The 23366-nt window shown below is 46.8% G+C and overlaps 1 protein-coding gene across 1 annotated transcript in view; it reads right to left on the bottom strand.

Annotated features, from left to right (window-relative positions):
- Positions 1-23366, bottom strand: part of cdkl1 (cyclin dependent kinase like 1) — a 42762-nt gene that overhangs the window by 17467 nt on the left and 1929 nt on the right. Inside the window, exons 2-3 of the mRNA XM_033026563.1 lie at positions 3136-3257; positions 1725-1797 (exon numbers count right to left, since the gene is read on the bottom strand). Coding sequence (XP_032882454.1) covers positions 1725-1797; positions 3136-3257 — 195 coding nt within the window. The remainder of the gene's footprint in view (positions 1-1724; positions 1798-3135; positions 3258-23366) is intronic.

Raw genomic sequence — 23366 nt, 5'->3', positions numbered from 1 at the left:
ATAAGGATATGGGCCAAATGCAGGAAAATGTGACTAGCCCAATATACCAACTTGCTCGACATGGGCAGATGGGCAGATGGGCCTGTTTCTGTGCTGCCCAGCTCTCTGACTCTCATCGGTTTTACAAAAATACTGTATATATTAACCTTTTTGCATGCTATTATGTTTTGGATAACATTTATCACCTTTGATAAAATATATTAATTTTGTCTGTAACATAGACAATATATATTAATTTTAAACAATAATATTTAATACCAAAACTACAGCACCACTATAAACAATTCAAATTTATGCAACATCTTTAGTTTAGTTTAGTGTAGAGATACGGTGCAAAAACAGGCCCATCGGCCCACTGAGTCCACGCTGACCAGCGATCCACACACACACACACACATACACTACACAAACTTGGGGCAATGTTTACAATAGTACACCAAGCCAATGAACCTGCAAACCTGTACGTCTTTGGAATGTGGGAGGAAACCAGAGCACCCGGGGAAAACCCACGCAGGTCACAGGGAGAAGGTACAAACTCCGTACAGACAGCACCCGTAGTCAGGATCGAACCCGGGACACTAGCGCTGTGAGGCAGCAACTCTACCGCAGTGCCACCATGCCACCCCTTTAATCTTTAATTTACAAAATTCACAGGACATTATCATCTCTAAGTTAAACACCAAGTATTGTGGACGCAGCCCAGACCATCACGCAAACAAACCTCCCTTCCATCGACTCCATCTACACTTCACGCTGCCTCGGCAAGGCCAGCAGCATCATCAAGGAGCAGTTTCAAGGAGCAGTTTCAACTCCCACTTCTCCCCTCTCCCATCAGGCAAAATGTATGAAAACGCACACCTCCAGATTCAGGGACAGTTTCTTCCCAGCCGTTATCAGGCAACTGAATCACAACCTCTCATTTACCTCATTGGAGATATTTGCACTATCTTTAATTGGACTTTATCTTGCACTAAATATTATTCCCTTTAGTCTCTATCTGTACTCTATGGACATAGTCTATGTACATGGATTGTAATCATGTACAGTCTTTTCACTGACTGGATAGGATGCAACAAAACAGCTTTTCACTGTACCTCGATAATAAACCAAACTAAAATAATATTCCAGCAAATGACCCCGGGATGGGGAAGAAACATAGAAACGTAGACAATAGGTGCAGGAGGACGCCATTCGGCCCTTCGAGCCAGCACCGCCATTCATTGTGATCATGGCTGATCATCCCCAATCAATAACCCGTGCCTGCCTTCTCCCCGTATCCCTTGATTCCAAGAGAAATGGGGAGAAACAGAGATAACAATTTCAAACAAAGCTTGTGTTTTATCAACAGTAGACTTGCTGCCTTACAGTTCTTCCAGTGCCAGAGACCCGGGTTCAATCCCGACTACGGGTGCTGTCTGTACGGAGTTTGTACGTTCTCCCCGTGACCTGGGTGGGTTTTCTCCGAGATTTCTGTTTCCTCCCACACTCCAAGGACGTACAGGTTTGTAGGTGAATTGCCTTGGTATAAATGTAAATTGTCCCCTAGTGTGTGTAGGATAGTGTTAATGTACGGGGATCGCTGGTGGGCGTGGACTCGGTGGGCTGAAGGGCCTGTTTCCACGCTGTATCTCTAAACTAAGCATTGGGAAAGTGAATGAGTGGTCTGGTTCCCTGGAGAAGCAGTGCAGGAAGAGGCTCCTGTGGACAGGATGAGTGCTACTTACATTGTGTTTATGGCAGAAGTTGACAGCCTGCAGTGTCTGCCATGTGATCCTCTTCACCAGCCGATCAGGGACCCTGTGATAGAGGGGGTACAGGCCAAACATGTTCACTCAATATCATGACTTTATCAATGAATGAATGAAAGAATACTTTATTGTCATGTGTGACAAAGTCACGGTGAAATTCTTGGCTGACGTACACAAGGTATGCAAATAGTCACCACCTAAAGGGCATTGACAAAATTACAACGTACCCCCGTTCCAGGTCCACCCTTTGTTCTCCCCCCACGCCGGGTCCCTGTTGTCCACCCCCCTCAATATCGTGACTTTAAATTTACTGTGTGCAACTAAAACATGTTCACACAATAAATTCTTTACATTTTTTTTTAATTTTCACTCTTCAGATTTTCGCTCTTTGAATTTACCATGTACAGGTGAAACATGTTCACTCAGTACAACGACTTTAAGTTTACCATTTACAGATGAAACACTGTTTACGCGGCTATCAGGCCACTTTAGTGATTGCTGAGAATTAACCAGTGAATTAACCCAGGACATTAACCATGAAAGATCAGTGTTTTAAACACAGAATGTCTCTATTCACGAAGAAGGTCGAATTTGTACACGACCGGTTGCATCGTGACAACTTGAGCGCCCTGGAGAGGAAAAGACTGCAAAAAGTAGTAAACACTGCCCAGTCCATCATCGGCTCTGACCTCCCCACCATCGAGGGGATTTATCGCAGTCGCTGCCTCAAAAAGGCTGGCAGCATCATCAAGGACCCACACCATCATGGCCACACACTCATCTCCCTGCTACCTTCAGGTAGAAGGTACAGGAGCCTGAAGACTGCAACAACCAGGTTCAGGAATAGCTACTTCCCCACAGCCATCAGGCTATTAAACCTGGCTCGGACAAAACTCTGAACATTAATAACCCATTATCTGTTATTTGCACTTTATCAGTTTATTTATTCATGTGTGTATATATTTATATAATGGTATATGGACACACTGATCTGTTCTGTAGTCATGCCTTCTATGTTCTGTTGTGCTGAAGCAAAGCAAGAATTTCATTGTCCTATCAGGGACACATGACAATAAACTCTCTTGAATCTTGAACTTGACTCTCAATATTACTCACCCTTTAGGATTATAGAAATATTCATATTTCTCACCCTTTATGGTCATATAACCATTAATATTACTCACCCATTAGCAGTACAGAACCATCAATATTATTTCCCCTTTAGGGTGGCAAAAGTATTAATATTATTCCCCCTTTAGGGTGACAGAAGTATTAATATTACTCACCCTTTAGGGTGACAGAAGTATTAATATTACTCACCCTTTAGGGTGACAGAAGTATTAATATTACTCACCCTTTAGGTGACAGAAGTATTAATATTACTCACCCTTTAGGGTACCGGTTGAGTTCATCGAGCACAGTGTGGTCACAATATTCAAAAACTAAATGAAGTCTTCGTTTCCTCCTGAACACTTCGATCAAGTTGACCAGGTTGTTGTGTTTCAGTTGCTGAAAAATAAAACACAACTTTGGGTGTCAGAGAACGTTGTCTGCAACTTGACTCATTTCTCAGGTGGATCTTTGTTTCAACAATGTTAAAATTGGTTTTATGAGGCGGTTGAATTGTAAGTCGGGGTTGACCAGGTCTATCAATGACGCATTGCATTGCAGAGATGTGCGCACCTTGGAACCTCTGTGTGTGTAGTCGAGACTTTTCCACACAAAGGGTGGTGGGTGCATGGAACGTGCTGCTGGAGGAGGTAGTTGAGGCTGGGACTATCCCAACGTTTAAGAAACATTTAGACAGGTACATGGGTAGAACAGGTTTGGAGGGATATGGACCAAACGCAGGCAGGTGGGACTAGTGTAGCTGGGACATTGTTGGTTGACGAGGCCAAGTTGGGCCGAAGGGTCTGTTTCCACGCTGTATCGCTCTATGTGAAGACATGAGGGGGATGAGGGAGAAATGACACAATAGAAGCACTGCATATTACCGTTAGAAAGCCTCTATTCCACTGGGTTTCAGGAACATTTCTTCATGTACTCTGTGCATCAGTTTAGACGTGTGGTGCTGTTTAAATCAGCACAGCTGAATTCAGGTCTGAAGAAGGGTCTCGACCCGAAACGTTGCCTATTTCCTTTGCTCCATAGATGCTGCCTCACCCGCTGAGTTCCTCCAGTAATTTTGTCTACCGGCTGAATTCAGAGTTCAGTTCAGAGATACAGTGTGGAAACAGGCCCTTCGGCCCACTGACCAGCGATCCCCGCTCAATACACTAGTTCCATCCGACACACAGGGGAACAATTTACACAAGTCAGTTAACCTACAAACCCGCACATCCTTGGAAGCCTGAGCTCCAGCCTATCCTCACCTCTGGCCCAGGAGCTGAGTTTCAGAAGATCATAAGTGATAGGAGCAGAATTAGGCCATTCGGCCCATCAGGTCTACTCCGCCATCCAATCATGGCTGATCTATCACTCCCTCCTAACCCCATTCTCCTGCCTTCTCCCCATAACCCCTGTCAGATCAGATAATACTACACATAAATACAACCAAGTCAAACTCCAGTACAGGGGAAGATACAGAGTGCAGAATATAGTTCTCAGCATTGTAGCGCAACAGTTCCACACACAAAGTCCAATGTCCGCAATGGGGTAGAGGTGAATTGGACAGTGCCCTAGCTTATAGAAGGACCGTTCAGAAGCCTGATAACGGAGGGGAAGCAGCTGTTCCTGAGTCTGGTGGTGCGCGCTTTCCAGCTTCTGTACCGTCTGCCGGACGGGAGCGGGGAGAAAGATGAAAGTACTTGCTGACTCCGTGAACTGGGATAGGAATGAAACCATCTCGCCCGATAACAGGAAGAGCGGGAATGCCTTCTCGCACGGATAAAATGGAAAATAACATCCTGACGTTGGTGCAGCGGGTAGAGCTGCTGCCTCACTGCGACAGAGACCCGGGTTTCGATCCTGACCTCGGGCGCTGTCTGTGTGGAGTTCGCACGTTCTCCCCGTGACTGCATGGGTTTCCTCCGGGATGTTCCGGTTTCCTCCCACATCCCCCAAAGGCGTGCAGGTTTGTAGGTTAATTGGCTTGGTCTAAATGTAAATTGTCCCCAGTGTGTGTAGGCTAATGTTAGTGTGCGGAGATCACTGGTCGGCACGGACCCGGTGGGCCGAAGGGCCTGTTTCTGCATTGTATCTCTAAACTAAACTGTAAAATAGCCCATTTCCCAATAGATTCCTACATATGCTCCAAGGAGCAGTCCCTGATGCCCTCCACAATACCCTTTCCCCAAACTCTGTGTGTGTGTATGTGTGTGTGTGTGTGTGTGCGTGTGCGTGTGCGTGCTCCTGGTCTGCTAAACCTTCCATCTTTGTGCCGTTACACCACCCAGTATCTAGTAGGGTCTAGTACCCAAGTAGGGCGACATGCTTGACCCCATTAGGGTCAAGAGAGAACTGAGAACTATACCAGCAGTGCTGCTGTGGTGGCCATCGTCTTTCATGTACCTGGGCAACAACCCTTGTGCCATCAGATCAAGGCAAGGACTATAATAAGCCGCAGGTCGCTGGTTAGTGCCGTGTGTCTGGGTAACAACAGCTTGGGCAATATCCATCCTTCAAGTACAAGTTTGTGTGGCACGGTGGCGCAGCGGTAGAGCTACTGCCTTACAGCGCCGGGGACCCGGGTTCGATCCTGACCATGGGTGCCGTCTGTACGGGGTTTGTACATTCTCCCCATGACCAATCGTTACAAAATTTCGGAGCCCCGCGTGATGTCGCGCACAACTACATACCCCTCCGCACTTCGCAGTGGGACCGGCCCCGCGCTGCCATACGATGCCAGTGCGCCTCAACGCGACCATGAGGTTGCGTAATTTGCGTACCAAGGACACGTAAGTGGGACAGGCCCATTAAATCACAGCCGTTCACAGTTCACAGTCACACACTATCTCAGAACTCTCAAAGCACGAAGGCTGAAGGCTAATGGTTCAGAATGCCGTGCAAAATTGCATTAGAAAACTAACACAGTTTGTTTCAAACATCCACCAGTTTGGCTGGGTTAGTTTGGCACATCCATAAGCTACCCAAACCAGGTCAAAGCAAATGAACAGAAACCCTTTCATTCAGCGCGGGTGCCTTTACTATATGTGCCTTATCCACTCTCGACAACATAAGCAAATAACTCAATGCTTGGTTTCAATGTAGTAATTAGTTAGTCGTTCTGTATGTGTGTTTACCTTGGATTGCCAAACCGAGAAATAATTCATGCCAGAACATTAATAAAAGCACAGATTTATCTCCTGTCCAACAAAATTAATCGTACTCACATTCACAATGCAATATTTGATGCAGCTAGCACTCACCCTGATTGCGCTACTTGGAAACCAGGTCTGTTGTGATGTTGTTGTCAACATCACCTCCTGGTACAAACAGAAGTAACGTCAGGGAAATGGGGGCTGATAAAGACTGTGCAGAGTGGCACTGCACCACACTGCACAACGTCCTCTGCAGAGCACCAAGATAGACACAAAAAGCTGGAGTTTTGCTATTGAGGGAGTGCAGCGTAGGTTTACAAGGTTAATTCCCGGGATGGCGGGACTGTCATATGCTGAGAGAATGGAGCAGCTGGGCTTGTACACTCTGGAGTTTAGAAGGATGAGAGGGTATCTCATTGAAACATATAAGATTAATAATAATAATAATGGATGGGATTTATATAGCGCCTTTCTAATACTCAAGGCGCTTTACATCGCATTATTCATTCACTCCTCAGTCACACTCGGGGCTGGTAAGCTACTTCTGTAGCCACAGCTGCCCTGGGGCAGACTGACGGAAACGTGGCAGCCAATCTGCGCCTACGGCCCCTCCGACCACCACCAGTCACTCACACACATTCACACACATTCACACACAGGCAAAGGTGGGTGAAGTGTCTTGCCCAAGGACACAACGACAGTATGCACTCCAAGCGGGATTCGAACCGGCTACCTTCCGGTTGCCAGCCAAACATTTAGCCCATTGTGCCATCCGTCATCCCAAAGATTGTTAAGGGTTTGGACACGCTAGAGGCAGGAAACATGCTCCCGATGTTGGGGGAGTCCAGAACCAGGGGCCACAGTTTAAGAATAAGGGGTGAGCCATTTAGAACGGAGACGAGGAAACACTTTTTATCACAGAGAGTGGTGAGTCTGTGGAATTCTCTGCCTCAGAGGGCGGTGGAGGCCGGTTCTCTAGATGCTTTCAAGAGAGAGCTAGATAGGGCTCTTAAAGATAGGGGAGTCAGGGGATATGGGGAGAAGGCAGGAACGGGGTACTGATTGGGGATGATCAGCCATGATCACATTGAATGGCGGTGCTGGCTCGAAGGGCCGAATGGCCTCCTCCTGCACCTATTGTCTATTGTCTATTGTCTATTGTATTGTATTGAGTAACTCAGTGGAGATAGACAAAGTGCTGGAGAAACTCAGCGGGTGCAGCAACATCTATGGAGCGAAGGAAATGGGCAACGTTTCGGGGAACAGTTTGGGTCGAGACCCTTCTCCACACATTCTGAAAGCAATTTGTGTCTGCCTTTGGGACACTTTGCACAAGGCTTCCTCTCCCTTTCTTCAAGCAGGGTTTCTCTCCCTGTTTTAATCTGATCCTTAACGGGGATTACAGGAGGTTTATCAATCACATTCTTTCCCACCGAGAAAATGGTGCGAAAATGGACGTTCCCGACTGTGGGAAAACGTTCAAATTATACTGCACTCAGCAAACTGATCAAAACAAGTTGGTTGATGCCATGAAAAGAGGAAATATGTTGAATGTATTCACACAAAGGGTGGTCTTCTTCTTGTGTATGCCGGGCACAGCCTAAATTTGCGGGAGAACTTGTTCTATTTGATCTTATTTGATTGTGCACGCCAGGTTGATTGCATTCGTCAAAACAGGGCGGGCCACGTGAAGGTTGCAATCTCCCACCCGCACAAAGGGTGGTGGATGTACGGAACGAGCAGCCAGAGGAGGTGGTTGAGGCGGGGATTATAACCATATAACCATATAACAATTACAGCACGGAAACAGGCCATCTCGACCCTTCTAGTCCGTGCCGAACACATATTCTCCCCTAGTCCCATATACCTGCGCTCAGACCATAACCCTCCATTCCTTTCCCATCCATATAACTATCCAATTTATTTTTAAATGATAAAAACGAACCTGCCTCCACCACCTTCACTGGAAGCTCATTCCACACAGCTACCACTCTCTGAGTAAAGAAGTTCCCCCTCATGTTACCCCTAAACTTCAGTCCCTTAATTCTCAAGTCATGTCCCCTTGTTTGAATCTTCCCTACTCTCAGTGGGAAAAACGTTTCCACGTCAACTCTGTCTATCCCTCTCATCATTTAAAAAACCTCTATCAAGTCCCCCCTTAACCTTCTGCGCTCCAAAGAATAAAGCCCTAACTTGTTCAACCTTTCTCTGTAACTTAGTTGCTGAAACCCAGGCAACATTCTAGTAAATCTCCTCTGTACTCTCTCTATTTTTTTTTTTGTAACATTTGTGAAACAATTAGACAGGTACATGGATAGGACGGGTTTGGAGGGATATGGGCCAAACGCAGGCATGTGGGACTAGTGCAGCTGGGACATGTTGGCCGGTGTGGGCAAGTTGGGCCGAAGGGACCTATTTCCACGCTGTATCACTCTATGACTCTATTCCTGTGTAAATGGTCACGATGGCTAGGCTGCAGGTTCAGCTAGACCGTGCCAGTGCATCCATAATTTAGTGGTCTGGTTTCGTAAGCCTGACATAATATAACACGTTGGCAGAGGCAACAGTGTTGGCATTGCTTTTGGGAGGGTGGAATTACTGGACGTTGTTCCATGGGGAGCGGTGAGGATCATTTTCGGGTAATACTGGAGGCTTCAGCAGGAAGAGGAAAGACCAGCACACCGCTCCTCACAGCTCCAGAGAGAGCTCGGTCGAACCTGGCTGTGTGGAGTTTGCACGTTCTCCTTGCGATTGCCTGGGTTTCCTCCCACACACCAAAGATAGGTGGGTTGGTCTGCTGTACATAGCCCCCAGTATGTGGGGAGTGGGAGATGGTGTGAGGATATTTAGGTTGGTGTCGATGGCGTTGGTCGGCACAGGCTCAGTGAGGCCACGGACTAGTGTCCCTGCTGGACCACTCCTTGACTACAATAGGGAAGGAGGGAACAGTCAAGGAAGATTGTTTTAGTTCATGTTTACTGGGAAAACCTCAGGAATTCCTGCCTGTGGTATTCAGCAAAGGATACATGGTTATTCCACATTGACATCCACTGGGCAAAAAATATGTTCCAAATAATATGAAAATTAATGGATTCCACAGGATGAACTTTTGGCAACTCTGAAGGATGTGGGGTTTTCTTATAGAAACAAATAAAATTATAAAATGACGGGACAAGCTAGATGCAGGAAAAATGTTCCCAATGTTGGGCGAGTCCAGAACCAGGGGCCACAGTCTTAGAATAAAGGGGAGGCCATTTAAGACTGAGGCGAGAAAAAACTTTTTCACCCAGAGAGTTGTGAATTTGTGGAATTCCCTGCCACAGAGGGCAGTGGAGGCCGATTCACTGGATGGATTTAAGAGAGAGTTAGATAGAGCTCTAGGGGCTAGTGGAGTCAAGGGATATGGGGAGAAGGCAGGAACGGGGTACTGATTGGGGACGATCAGCCATGATCACATTGAATGGCGGTGCTGGCTCAAAGGGCCGAATGGCCTACTCCTGCACCTATTGTCTATGTTTCTATGTTTCTAACTCAATTCACTGTAAATTAAGAAAATCACATCCAAAGGTTCTGATGTATGTTTTTAGTCTTGAGTTTTTTTCTCAACTTCAATAACCTTTGCTTTCCCTCTCTCTCCGTCCCTCCCCCATCCTGGTTCTCCGACTAGTTCTACTGTCCTCCTGATTAATTTTACTGTTTGTGTGCCTCGTTGTCACCTTCACCAGCCAACAATGAACCATCTACATTTCCTTGATCATCGTCTGCTTTGATCTGTTGTTTTCACACCTTACCCTTCCTTATCTCTGTGTCTCCCTCTCCCCTGACTCTCAGTCTGAAGAAGGGCGGAAACGTCCCAAAACGTCACCCTTTCCTTCTCTCCACAGATGCTGCCTGTCCCGCTGAGTTACTCCAGCATTTTGTGTCTATGTTGGGGTTGGATGTTGCTGTCAGTGGCGAGGAAGAGACCTCATGCAAAGTGTCTCAAAGACGGACACAAAGTGCTGGAGTAACTCAGCAGGACAGGCAACATCTCTGGAGGACACTGATAGGTGACGTTTCGGGTCGGGACCCTTCTTCAGGCTTGATGGAAAGTGTCCCGCAAGTTTAGTGAGTTCCCTCGAGCCGATGTCCCTGGTTCTGCTCCTGCTCAGACACAACGCCTTCTACAGGGGACCTCCAGCACTTTGTGAATGTCAGTAGTTTGTTACTAAACATTTTTTAAGGCATGTCCTTTTGCCACTGAAGATAGTTGTGTGTTTTGAGGGCTGATGTTGAGGGTTTATAGACAATAGACATAGACAATAGAGAATACACAATAGGTGTAGGAGTAGGCCATTCGGCCCTTCGAGCCAGCACCGTCATTCATTGTGATCATGGCTGATCATCCACAATCAGTACCCCGTTACTGCCTTCTCCCCATATCCCCTGACTCCGCTATCTTTAAGAGCCACAACGCCTTCTACAGAGGGCCTGTTGCTTTCCGCAGAGGGCAGGACTCACAGCTGATTAGATCAGGCACGCCGCACACAATAACACAAGCACCCAACGGCAGAAAATATAAATCACGTCCCAATCAGTGCAGGGACAGCAGGCAAAGATTGGGAGATACAAAGGGAGTCAAGGACACAAATAAACAGTGCAACACAAACAAGCTGCAACAAAGATGGATGCCGTTGTGGCAGAGAAAAGGCTGCTGCCAACTCCAGGCTAACTCCTGGCTAACAGGGCCAGTGGTCGTGGAGGACTTCGAAATACAGCCACTTCCTGACAAAACCCACTCTTGTGCAAATGTTTATCTTCACCACAACCTCGCCCGAGTAAAGAAAGTAAAGGGCCTGTCCTCCACATGTTTCACGACCTAATTCACGACCTCTGCCAAGTTTGCCCTTGACTCGTACTCGCAGCATCGTCGTCACAAGGTCGTAGGTAGGTCGTGATGCTAGTCGTAGGTACTCGTGGCATCAAGTAGGTCGGGGCGTTTTTCTAGCCTGATGAGAAATGTCCACGAGTAAAAAAGGTCGTGGGTTAGGTCGTGAATGAGGGACAGGCCCTTGGACAAATAACCACACACCTGACACCAACTGTACGACACAATAGGAAGCTGGCTCCAACTTTACCGCTTGCACAATAATTAGACACTTCAGCACGGTGGCGCAGCGGTAGAGTTGCTGCCTTACAGCGCCAGAGGCCCGGGTTCCATCCCGACTATGGGTGCTGTCTGTACGGAGTTTGTACGATCTCCCCGTGACCTGCGAGGGTTTCCCCAGAGATCTTCAGTTTGCTCCCACACTCCAAAGACGTACAGGTTTGTAGGTTAATTGGCTTGGTGTAAATGTAAATTGTCCCTAGTGCATGTCGGTTAGCGTTAGCGGGGATCGCTGGTCGGCGAGGACTCGGTGGGCCAAAGGGCCTGTTTCCACGCTGTATCTCCAAACTAAACTACACTGTATCCCACTGTAACAAGTGGGATGTTGTTATTGGAAGATATTTACAAGATGCGTGGATTGCACAGTAGAACTTTATGCAGCATTGTATGATTCATTGTCACCTTCCCCTCATCAATCAATGATCTATTCCACTTTCCTTCAAGTCCATCCCCTTTGATCTGTCCTTTTCACACCTTACCCTTCCAAATCTCCAGTCTCCCTCTCCCCTGACTCTCAGTCTGAAGAAGGGTCTCGACCCGAAACCTCACCCATTCCTTCTCTCTACAGATGCTGCCTGTCCCGCTGAGTTACTCCAGCTTTTTAATAATAATAATAATAATAAATTTTATTTATGGGCGCCTTTCAAGAGTCTCAAGGACACCTTACAAAATTTAGCAAATAGAGTAAAAACATGTAAGCGGAATTAAATAAATAGTAAAGACATCACCAGTACACAAATTAAAGACAGAATTCAATCCAAAGACAAAAATCAAAAACACAATATGAATACACAATATACAATTTTTGTGTCTATCCTCGGTGTAAACCAGCATCCGCGGTGCCACAGGTGCTGTCGCCGAGGGAGGACGGACGGAGCCGCGGCTCGAGAGACTAACAGAGACTAACAGAGGCAAAGAGGTTTGCCACGCACTGCAAGGGAGCAGTGGACCAGACAGGAAGAGCGGACGGAATTACCACTAGACAGCCAAACCAGTAGGTAATTTACGGCTGGGGTGAGTACTTTCCCATTTATAGGAGGTAGGATTATATAAATAAGGGGTATATCAATACAGTAGGGGATTCTTAAATAGGACCAGTTAATTACTTATATAAGATGGGCGGTCAGGAGATGTGCCAATACTGCGAGATGTGGGAATTTGTCGACACCATTGATGTAGAAGATCCCTACAGCTGCAGTAAGTGTTTGAGGCTAGAGGAACTCCAGCTCCGCATTGATGAGCTGGAGACCCAACTTCATACGCTGCGGTACATCAGGGAGGGGGAGTATTACCTGGATGTTTTGTGCCAGGGGATGGTCACACCGACCAGTTTAACTAATTCAGTAGGCAGTGAGCAAGGAAAGGAAGGTGTGGCCATAAGCGAGGCAGGTAGGGGGAACCAGGAGGAGATGCGGCAGGAGCCACAGCCCTTGTCCCTGACGAGCATGACCGAGGCTCTTACTCAATGTAAGGACGGGATCAGGGGCTGTGGGAGGGATGAGCAACCTGGCTGCAGCACCGTGGATCAGGAGGCCATTCAAGAGGGGGGAGTTAGAAGAAATGCCGTAGTGATAGGGGATAGTATTATTCGGGGGGTAGATAAGGTTCTCTGCGGCCAGCAGAACATGTCCCGAAGGCTGTGTTGCCTACCCGGTGCTAGGGTTAAGGATATCTCTGCGATGCTGGAGAGAAATTTGCAGTGGGAGGGGGAGGATCCAGTGGTCGTGGTCCATGTGGGGACCAATGACATAGGAAGGACGAGGAAGGAGGATCTGCTGAAGGAGTTTGAGCAGTTAGGGAATAAATTAAAAAGCAGAACCTCGAGGGTACTGATCTCCGGATTGCTACCTGAGCCACGGGCCAAATCGGCGAGGGTACGTAAAATTAAAAAGCTGAATGCGTGGCTCAAAGACTGGTGTGGGAATAATGGGTTTGGTTTCTTGGGCCACTGGCACCAGTACTGGGACAGGGGGGATCTGTTCTGTAAGGACGGACTTCACCTGAACGGTGCTGGGACTGGGGTCCTGGCAAATCATATAACTAGGGCAGTAGAGAGGTCTTTAAACTAAGTAGCGGGGGGGAGGTATCAAGGGGGGTAATAACGGCAGGGGTAGAGGAAATAGAGCAGGGTATCAGTGGGGAAGCGGAAAGTCAAAATGTGACAGGAGACAGAATGTGTGAAGATAAAGCTCTAGATGTAAAAGGGGCAAAAACGGAAAGGAAGGGTAGTAAAAATCATCTGAAAGTGCTTTATCTAAATGCACGGAGTATTCGTAATAAGATAAATGAATTAACGGTGCAATTAAGTATATATAGTTATGATATCGTGGCCATTACGGAGACATGGCTGCAAGGGGATCAGGACTGGGAGTTAAATATAGAGGGGTACTCGACAATTAGGAAAGATAGACAGGAAAGAAAGGGAGGAGGGGTGGCCCTTTTAATAAGGGAGGGAATAACGGCAATAGAGAGGAAGGATATTGCGTTGAAGGATCAGGATAGTGAAACAGCTTGGGTACAGATAGAGAATAACAAGGGGAAAAAAACACTAGTGGGTGTAATTAATAGACCTCCAAATAGCTGTGACGCTGTTAGTCAGAACATAAATCTGCAAATAGTTGACGCATGTAAAAAGGGAACTGCTGTAATCATGGGGGACTTCAATTTTCATATTAATTGGGCAAACCAAACTGGGCAGGGTAGACTAGAGGAAGAGTTTATAGAATGTATTAGAGACGGGTTCCTAGAACAGTATGTCACAGAACCGACAAGGGGGGAGGCAATCTTGGATCTGGTCCTGTGTAATGAAGCAGGATTAATTAAAAATGTCATAGTTAGGGACTCGTTGGGAACAAGTGACCACAATATGGTCGAATTCCATATTCAAATAGAAGGGGAGCAGGTTGAAACTCAGGCTAGGGTGCTTAGTCTAAATAAGGGGGATTATGAAGGTATGAGGACTGAGCTGAACAAAGTTGACTGGGATAGCAGACTCAAGAATAAGACGGTACATGAGCAGTGGTGTACGTTTAAGGGTCTACTGTATAACCTTCAAGAAAAATTTATTCCTATGAAGAAAAAAAGGGGTAAGGGTAAGAACAGTCAGCCATGGCTCAGTAAAACTATAAAGGATAGTATTCGGCTGAAGGCAAGGGCATATAAGGTAGCCAGAGATAGTGGGAGGGTAGAGGATTGGGAAGCATTTAAAGGTCAGCAAAAAATAACTAAGAGATTAATTAAGACGGGGAAAATAGACTATGAAAGGAATTTAGCAAACAACATAAAAACTAATAGTAAGAGTTTTTATAGCTATATAAAAAGAAAAAGGGTGGCTAAGGTGAACGTTGGTCCATTGGAGGGTGAGACTGGAGAGTTGTTGGTGGGGAACATGGAAATGGCAAAGGCATTAAACGAGTATTTTGTATCAGTCTTCACCATAGAAGACACAAAAAATATTCCAACGCTGGATAAACAGGGGGCGGTAGGAATGGAGGAGCTAAATACTATTAAGATCACCAAGGAGGTGGTATTAGGGAAATTAATGAGACTGAAGGAGGATAAATCCCCTGGGCCTGATGGATTACATCCAAGGGTCTTGAGGGAGATAGCGGTGGGGATTGTGGATGCATTGGTGATAATTTTCCAAAACTCCCTGGAGGCAGGAACGGTCCCAGTGGATTGGAAAATGGCCAATGTAACACCTATATTTAAAAAAGGAAGTAAACAGAAGGCGGGTAACTATAGACCGGTTAGTCTAACATCGGTGGTGGGTAAAATGTTAGAGACAATTATTAAAGAAACACTAACGGGGCACTTGGATAAACATGACTTCATCGGACAGAACCAGCATGGTTTTGTGAAGGGGAAGTCCTGTTTAACGAATCTGCTCGAATTCTTTGAGGAAGTAACAACCCGGGTGGATAAAGGGGAACCGGTGGATGTGGTATACTTGGACTTCCAAAAGGCTTTTGACAAGGTGCCACATAAGAGACTATTGCTAAAAATAAAAAATTATGGGATTGGGGGTAATATATTAGCATGGGTAGAGGATTGGCTAACAAATAGGAAGCAGAGAGTGGGGATAAATGGTTCATACTCGGGATGGCAACCGGTAACTAGCGGGGTTCCGCAAGGGTCGGTGCTGGGACCCCAGTTGTTCACAATTTATATAAATGATTTGGAGGAGGGAACCAAGTGTAATATATCAAAATTTGCGGACGATACAAAAATGGGAGGAAAAGTAGGGGATGAGGAGGATAGGAAGAGTCTGCAAAAGGATATAGATAAGCTAGGTGAGTGGGCAACAACTTGGCAGATGAAGTTTAATACTAATAAATGTGAAGTCATTCACTTTGGGAAAAAAAATGATAGGGCAAGGTGTGGCCACTAAATGAGGAGGAGCTGCGTTGTAATGCAACGCAAAGGGATCTAGGGGTATTAGTACATGAATCACTAAAAGTTAGTATGCAGGTGCAGCAAGCAATCAGGAAGGCCAATGGAGTTTTGGCCTTTATTGCTAGGGGGATTGAGTATAAAAACACGGAGGTCTTGCTGCAGCTGTACACAGTATTAGTGAGACCACATTTGGAATACTGTGTACAGTTCTGGGGTCCATACTTAAGAAAGGATGTACTAGCCCTGGAGGCAGTGCAGCGAAGGTTTACAAGATTAATTCCTGCAATGAGGGGATTGACATATGAGGAAAGGTTAAGTAGGCTGGAACTCTACTCTTTGGAGTTTAGAAGAATGAGAGGCGATCTCATTGAAACATATAAGATCGTGAGGGGCCTTGATCGGGTGGATGCACCGAGGATGTTCCCAATGATCGGGGAAACTAGAACTAGGGGACATAGTTGCAGAATAAGGGGGGGCTCTTTTAAAACGGAGATGAGGAAGAACTTCTTCACCCAGAGGGTGGTTAATTTATGGAATTCACTGCCCCAGGGAGCAGTGGAAGCAGAAACTTTAAATATATTTAAGACTAAAATAGATGGTTTTTTAGCTGCCAAGGGGATAAGGGGCTACGGGGAGAGGGCAGGGATATGGACCTAGGTATGGTTAGTATAGTAAGACCTGAGTGATCTCCTGGACAAGTGTCGATCGCCTGGATTGGGGTCGGAGAGGAATTTCCCGGATTTTTTTCCCGAATTGGACCTGGGTTTTTATCCGGTTTTTTGCCTCTCCCAGGAGATCACGAGGTTTTTGGGGTGGAGAGGGGTGATAGCGGTATAAAGGGGAGGGTAGTGTCTTGTGTTCTGTGTCTTGTGTCTACTGTTTGTGGGTAAGTGTGTCTGTTTAGTGTTCAGCCATGAGCGAATGGCGGTGCGGGCTCGACGGACCTGGTGGTCTACTCTCGCACCTACTTTCTATGTTTCTATGTTTCTATGCAGTTCCTCCCTACACTGTCTGTGGAATTCTCTGCCTCAGAGGGCGGTGAAGGCCGGTTCTCTGGAGGCTTTCAAGAGAGAGCTAGATAGGGCTCTTAAAAATAGCGGAGTCAGGGGATATGGGGAGTAGGCAGGAACGGGGTACTGATTGGGGATGATCAGCCATGATCACATTGAATGGCGGTGCTGGCTCGAAGGGCCGAATGGCCTACTCCTGCACCTATTGTCTATAACTTTCAATAAGAAAGTCTTTTGCTGTCTGTAAAAATCTGAGTCTTTTCTGATTGGAAAGTGAATTCATTGAAATGAAACAAGCCCTGGTGATGGATTGGGAATGTTCTAGAATGCAAAGTGGGATCTTGTTATTGGGAGACAGAATGAGGATATGAGCAGTGATAAATGCACAGCCTCTTTGGACTCAACATCTTCAAGGAGCAGAGGGCAATGTGTTTTGGGTAATACTGGAGTCAAGGGGGCTTCAGCAGGAAGAGGAAAGACCAGCACACCATTCCTCACAGCTCCAGAGCACTGGGCTCAACCTGACTGCTTGAGGTGGGGCCCTGGTGAGACCACACCTGGAGTATTGTGTGCAGTTTTGGTCTCCTAATTTGAGGAAGGACATCCTTGCTATTGAGGCAGTGCAGCGTAGGTTCACGAGATTGATCCCTGGGATGGCGGGACTGTCATATGAGGAAAGATTAGAAAGTCTGGGTTTATATTCACTGGAGTTTAGAAGGATGTGAGGGATTCTTATAGAAACATATAAAATTATAAAAGGACTGGACAAGCTAGATGCAGGAAAAATGTTCCTAATGTTGGGCGAGTCCAGAACCAGGGGCCACAGTCTTAGAATAAAGGGGAAGCCATTTAAAACTGAGATGAGAAAAAACTTTTTCACCCAGAGAGTTGTGAATTTGTGGAATTCCCTGCCACAGAGGGCAGTGGAGGCCAAGTCACTGGATGGATTTAAGAGAGAGTTAGATAGAGCTCTAGGGGCTAGTGGAGCCAAGGGATATGGGGAGAAGGCAGGCACGGGTTATTGATTGGGGACGATCAGCCATGATCACAATGAATGGCGGTGCTGGCTCGAAGGGCCGAAGGGCCGAATGGCCTCCTGCTGCCCATATTTTCTATGTTTCTATGTTCCGGAGTCTGGTGGTGCGCGATTTCCAGCTTCTGTATCATCTGCCGGACGGGAGCGGGGAGAAGGATGAGAGTACTTGCTGACAGACAACAAGATCAACTCGGTGAACTAGGATGGGAATGAAACCATCTAGCCTGATTACAGGAAGAGCGGGAATGCCTTCGTGCACGGATAATCTGATAGTGGAAAATAACATGTCTCCACTGGTGGGAGAGACTCGCACCAGAGATCATAGCCTCAAAATTAATGGGGGGGCTCTTTTAGAAAGGAGGTGACTGGGAGGAGGAACTTCTTTAGTCAGAGGGTAGTTAATCTGTGGAACTCATTGCCACACAGGGCTGTGGAGGCCAAGTCAGTGGATATTTTTAAGGCAGAGATTGACAGATTCTTGATTAGAACGGGTGTCAAGGGTTATGGGGAGAAGGCAGGAAAATGGGATTGGGAGGCAGCGATCAGCCATGATTGAATGGCGGAGTAGACTCGATGGGCCGAATGGCCTGATTCTACTCCTATAATTTGTGAACATGAACATCCTGACAGTGCTGCAGCTGGTCCTTGCCTCACAGCACCAGAGACCCAGGTTCGATCCTGACCACAGGCACTGTCTGTGTGGAGTTTGCACGTTCTCCCTGCGAGCACCTGGGTTTCCTCCCACACACCAACGATAGGTAGGTTGGTCGGTGAATTGGCTGCTGTACATAGCCCCCAGTGTGTGGGGAGTGGTAGATGATGTGAATATATTTGGGTTGGTGTAGATGGCGTTGGTCGGCACAGGCTCGGTGAGGCCACGGGCCAATGTCCCTACTGGACCACTCCTTGACTACAATAGGGAAGGAGGGGGAACAGTCAAGGAAGATTGTTTTAGTTCATGTTTACAGGGAAAACCTCAGGAATTCCAGCCTTTGATATTCAGCAAACACTTGCAGCATAAGGATACATGGTTATTCCACATTTCCATCCACCGGGTAAAAATACGTTCCAAGAATACTGAGTGTATGCCTTGTTGCAACCTTGCCCTCAGCTAACAATAAATACATTTCCTTGATCATCATCCCCTTTGATCTGTCATTTTCACACCTTACCCTTCCATATCTCTTGGGTGAGAGTTGTGTGGGTGGGGGTCACGGGGAGAGGTCAGAGGTCCCACAGCCTGTGCACCAGGTGCATGGTGATGCTCAGTTTGGGATGATGGGTCTCTCTGTGACCAGAGCACAGTTCATGAGCTGCCTCTCTCCACACTGGGACCTTCGCCATGCTCTCCGAACCTCCAATAAAACGGTGTCATGTCCCCAGGGACAGAGCCGAGCAGGACACAGACAAACGCTCCCTTCATGACGTAGGCTGAGGAGTCCCGTGCAACCCGTTTCTCTCGCGGTTCACAGCCGCCTGCCACTTTAGCGGCTGCAAGAGTCTGTGTACCACGTGTACATGGAGTGTGTGAGGTTGCAGCCACTGTTCCGTTATCTATAGGGGCTGCTCCTTGTCTTCTGGCTGCACTTCACACCCACCACCCTTATCTTTGGACACCCTGTGCGTAGGGGAGAGGGTAGGGCTGAAGATGTCCTGGTTGGGTTGCTCCTGGGCCTGGCCAAGCTGGCCATCCGCGAGTCACGGCGCCAGGTGGAAGAGGGCTGCCCGTCCCTTTTCCCTTTTCCGGGGTTACGCCCGGATGGTGCTAGAAAAGTACTACACGCTGCCCACGGGCACCCTGGGGTATTTCCGGGACCGCGGGGGGGGGGGGGGGGGGGGGGTGGAATGTATCGTTAATAAAGATGGTGATGGTGAATTACAGGAGAAATATCATTTGAAAGCTAGTAATTTTTTTAGATATCTTCAAATCCGAGACTAAGTGAAAACACATACACAAAACTGTCATTCTATGGGCCCAGATATATTATACAAATGCATGAATAGAAAGGCGGATACAAGTAAGTTAATATCCTATATTTACAATACCCTTTTAACTGCACATATCCCACCTTCTGAAATGATTAGGCGAGCATGGGAAGATAAATTGGGTTTACCAATCTCAAAGGATAGTTGTGAGGAAAGCCTTTTATACATACATTACTGCTCTCTCAATGTTAGGCACTCCCTGATACAATTTAAAATACTGCACAGACTCTATTGCTCAAAGTCCAAATTGAACAAGATCTTCCCAAATGTCTCTCCTATTTGTGATAAATATCTCCTCCAAGAAGCGACTACAACCCATTCTTTTGCTTCCAGCACAAAGTTACAAAACTTATGGAGGGGAATATTTGATACCTTTTCCAAAATACTTAAAACTAAATTGGACCCAGATATAAAACTGATCATATTAGGTATGTCAGAGGCCTGTTCTAAGCTAACGATATATTTCAAAGAAGTTTCCTCAATTACGGCCTAATAATGGCGAAAACATTAATATTCAAATGTTGGAAACAGACAACAGCCCCTACAGTGAAGATGTGGATCACAAACAATGTCCGAGACACTACATTTGGAAAACATTAGGCTTGTCTTGGCGGAAAAAACAGATCAATTTCTTAAGACATGGACACCCTTTACTGAATTTTTACAATAATAGTATGGTGAAATACAAATTTAAATTTAAATCCGATGCCATGAATGGTGAGGGGGTGGGGAGGGGCAAGGTACATGTCCATCTTTTCTTTTCTTATTCCTCTATCTTTCTAATAAAACTAAATTAAAAAAAGAAGATGGTGATACACTGTAGTTGTTGAAGGTAAATTTGTTTTACTTGGTGTGGTGGTGGGGGCGTTTTGTTTTGAATTATTTGGTACTGTAATTAGTCTTGTAAATGCTTAATTAAATCTATTTTTTGTGAAAATAAAAAAGCTGGTGGCACAGCCTCCGCTTGAGGAGCTGAACCGGTCGGCACAAAGCAACAAGTCATCACGCCAACATCTCCAGCGTCTAACACCTCCCCGCGGCCCCCTCACCAGGCAGCGACAGTACCCGTGTCTCCGTGAAATGAGGCTCCGCGTTAGACCCAGCGGGACAAGGGTGCATAGACTCATCGCTGGCAAAACCCAGGGTCGGTTCACTAACGCCCCTCTCTCCCGCCACTGACCAGTCCACGGGGTCAACGAGCCGTGAACTCAGCAAGCCCACGTCTGCCTCGTTTCTGCACTTCATGCACCTCCCAGTTCACATACTATAGACAATAGACAATAGGTGCAGGAGGAGGCCATTCGGCCCTTCGAGCCAGCACCGCCATTCAATGTGACCATGGCTGATCATCCCCAATCAGTACCCCGTTCCTGCCTTCTCCCCATATCCCCTGACTCCGCTATCTTTAAGAGCCCTATCTAGCCCTCTCTTGAAAGTATCCAGAGAACCTGCCTCCACTGAGGCAGAGAATTCCACAGACATACTATAGCATAAAACAGCACAGCAGTTACAGCTGTGTGGGAAGGAACTGCAGATGCTGGTTTACTCCAAAGACAGACACAAAATGCTGGAGTAACTCAGCGGGACAGGCAGCATCGCTGGAGAGAAGGAATGGGGGACATTTCGCGTCAAGACCCTTCTCTCCAGAGATGCTGCCTGTCCTGCTGAGTTACTCCAGCATTTTGTGTCTATCTTCATTCCAGGTGAGATCAGAATCAGGAGTGATGGTGGGACCAGATCACAGCCACCGAAAGAACTGGAGACTCACTAACTAACAAGTACCACAGCACCACCAGTCCATCACACAGACCACACTCCCCCCCCCATTGTAGATGTAGCCCTGTCCATCACACACACACACACTCCCCACCACGGGCTCCATCCACACTTCACGCAGGAAGCTGATTTCTCCTCCAGTTGGTTCATTCACATGGTGACCCACTGAAAAACGCAACACCAGCTTGTACCAGAGTCCACAAGGGCTTCTCTTCCAAGCCCACCACAAAGAGACTGCGTAGCTAGCCCCACATCTGACAGTCGACACACAGTCCCATTACACAATACACACAGTCCCGTTACACAATACACACAGTCCCATTACACAATACACACAGTCCCGTTACACAATACACAGTCCTGTTACACGTCCACACACAGTCCCATTACACAACACACACAATCCCGTTACACAATACAGAGTCCCATTACACAATACACACAGTCCCGTTACACAATACGCAGTCCCATTACACTATACACAGTCCCATTACACGTCCACACACAGTCCCATTACACGTCCACACAGTCCCATTACACAACACACACAGTCCCATTACACGTCCACACAGTCCCATTACACAACACACAGTCCCATTACACTACACACACAGTCCCATTACACTACACACACAGTCCCGTTACACAATACACACAGTCCCGTTACACAATACACAGTCCCATTACACGTCCACACAGTCCCATTACACGTCCACACACAGTCCCATTACACGTCCACACAGTCCCATTACACAACACACACAGTCCCATTACACAACACACACAGTCCCATTACACAACACACACAGTCCCATTACACGTCCACACACAGTCCCATTACACAATACACAGTCCCATTACACAACACAGTCCCATTACACAATACACACAGTCCCATTACACAACACAGTCCCATTACACAATACACACAGTCCCATTACACGTCCACACACAGTCCCATTACACTACACACAGTCCCATTACACAATACACACAATCCCATTACACAATACACACAGTCCCGTTACACAATACACACAGTCCCATTACACAATACACAGTCCTGTTACACGTCCACACACAGTCCCATTACACAACACACACAATCCCATTACACAATACACACAATCCCATTACACAACACACAATCCCATTACACAATACACACAGTCCCGTTACACAATACACACAGTCCCGTTACACAATACACAGTCCTGTTACACGTCCACACACAGTCCCATTACACGTCCACACACAGTCCTGTTACACGTCCACACACAGTACCATTACACAACACACACAGTCCCATTACACAACACACACAGTCCCATTACACAACACACACAGTCCCATTACACAATACACACAATCCCGTTACACCATCTGGCAAAATTCACCCCGACAGAAATTCACAACTCACTGCCCAGAAATGGAGGTCTGGGTTAAAATCCCCTCTCATGGTATTTGTGTGAAAATAACTACATAAAGGCAGACAAAGTTTGTTTTGAACTGTGATTTCTTGCCCAATGTACACACGACACGGGTTATGGATCATCACGACACAGACACGTAGACTGTAGCCCCCCCCCCCCGTACATCTCACGCCACCTCTTTGTGGTAACGTTCCCCTCGGCCCTGTCGGCAGAGTTTGGGAACGTCTGGAATCCTGGACAAGATTTACTACGCAACCCTGGACTGAGAGAGAGTCCACTGATACTCACTTTTAGAGTCTGAAGAAGGGTTTCGGCCCGAAACGTCGCCTATTTCCTTCGCTCCATAGATGCTGCTGCACCCGCTGAGTTTCCCCAGCAATTTTGTGTACCCTCACTTTTATTCCCTTCTTTCAACTAATTTTATTCAGTGTTTACACTCTACAATGTGCCAGAAAGTACAAGACTTTCAATAATCACAGTCATTAGTGCATCCTAGTCTACAATACACTCGAACCCCCGCGGTGACCAGCGTTGACGGAAGGCCTCCATAGTCCCCGTGGACACCGCGTGTGTATTC

This window comes from Amblyraja radiata, chromosome 9, assembly GCF_010909765.2.
Source record: "Amblyraja radiata isolate CabotCenter1 chromosome 9, sAmbRad1.1.pri, whole genome shotgun sequence".
NCBI lineage: Eukaryota > Metazoa > Chordata > Chondrichthyes > Rajiformes > Rajidae > Amblyraja > Amblyraja radiata.
Note: the sequence above shows the minus strand (reverse complement) of the source record. Positions and strands in the feature narration are given on the sequence as shown.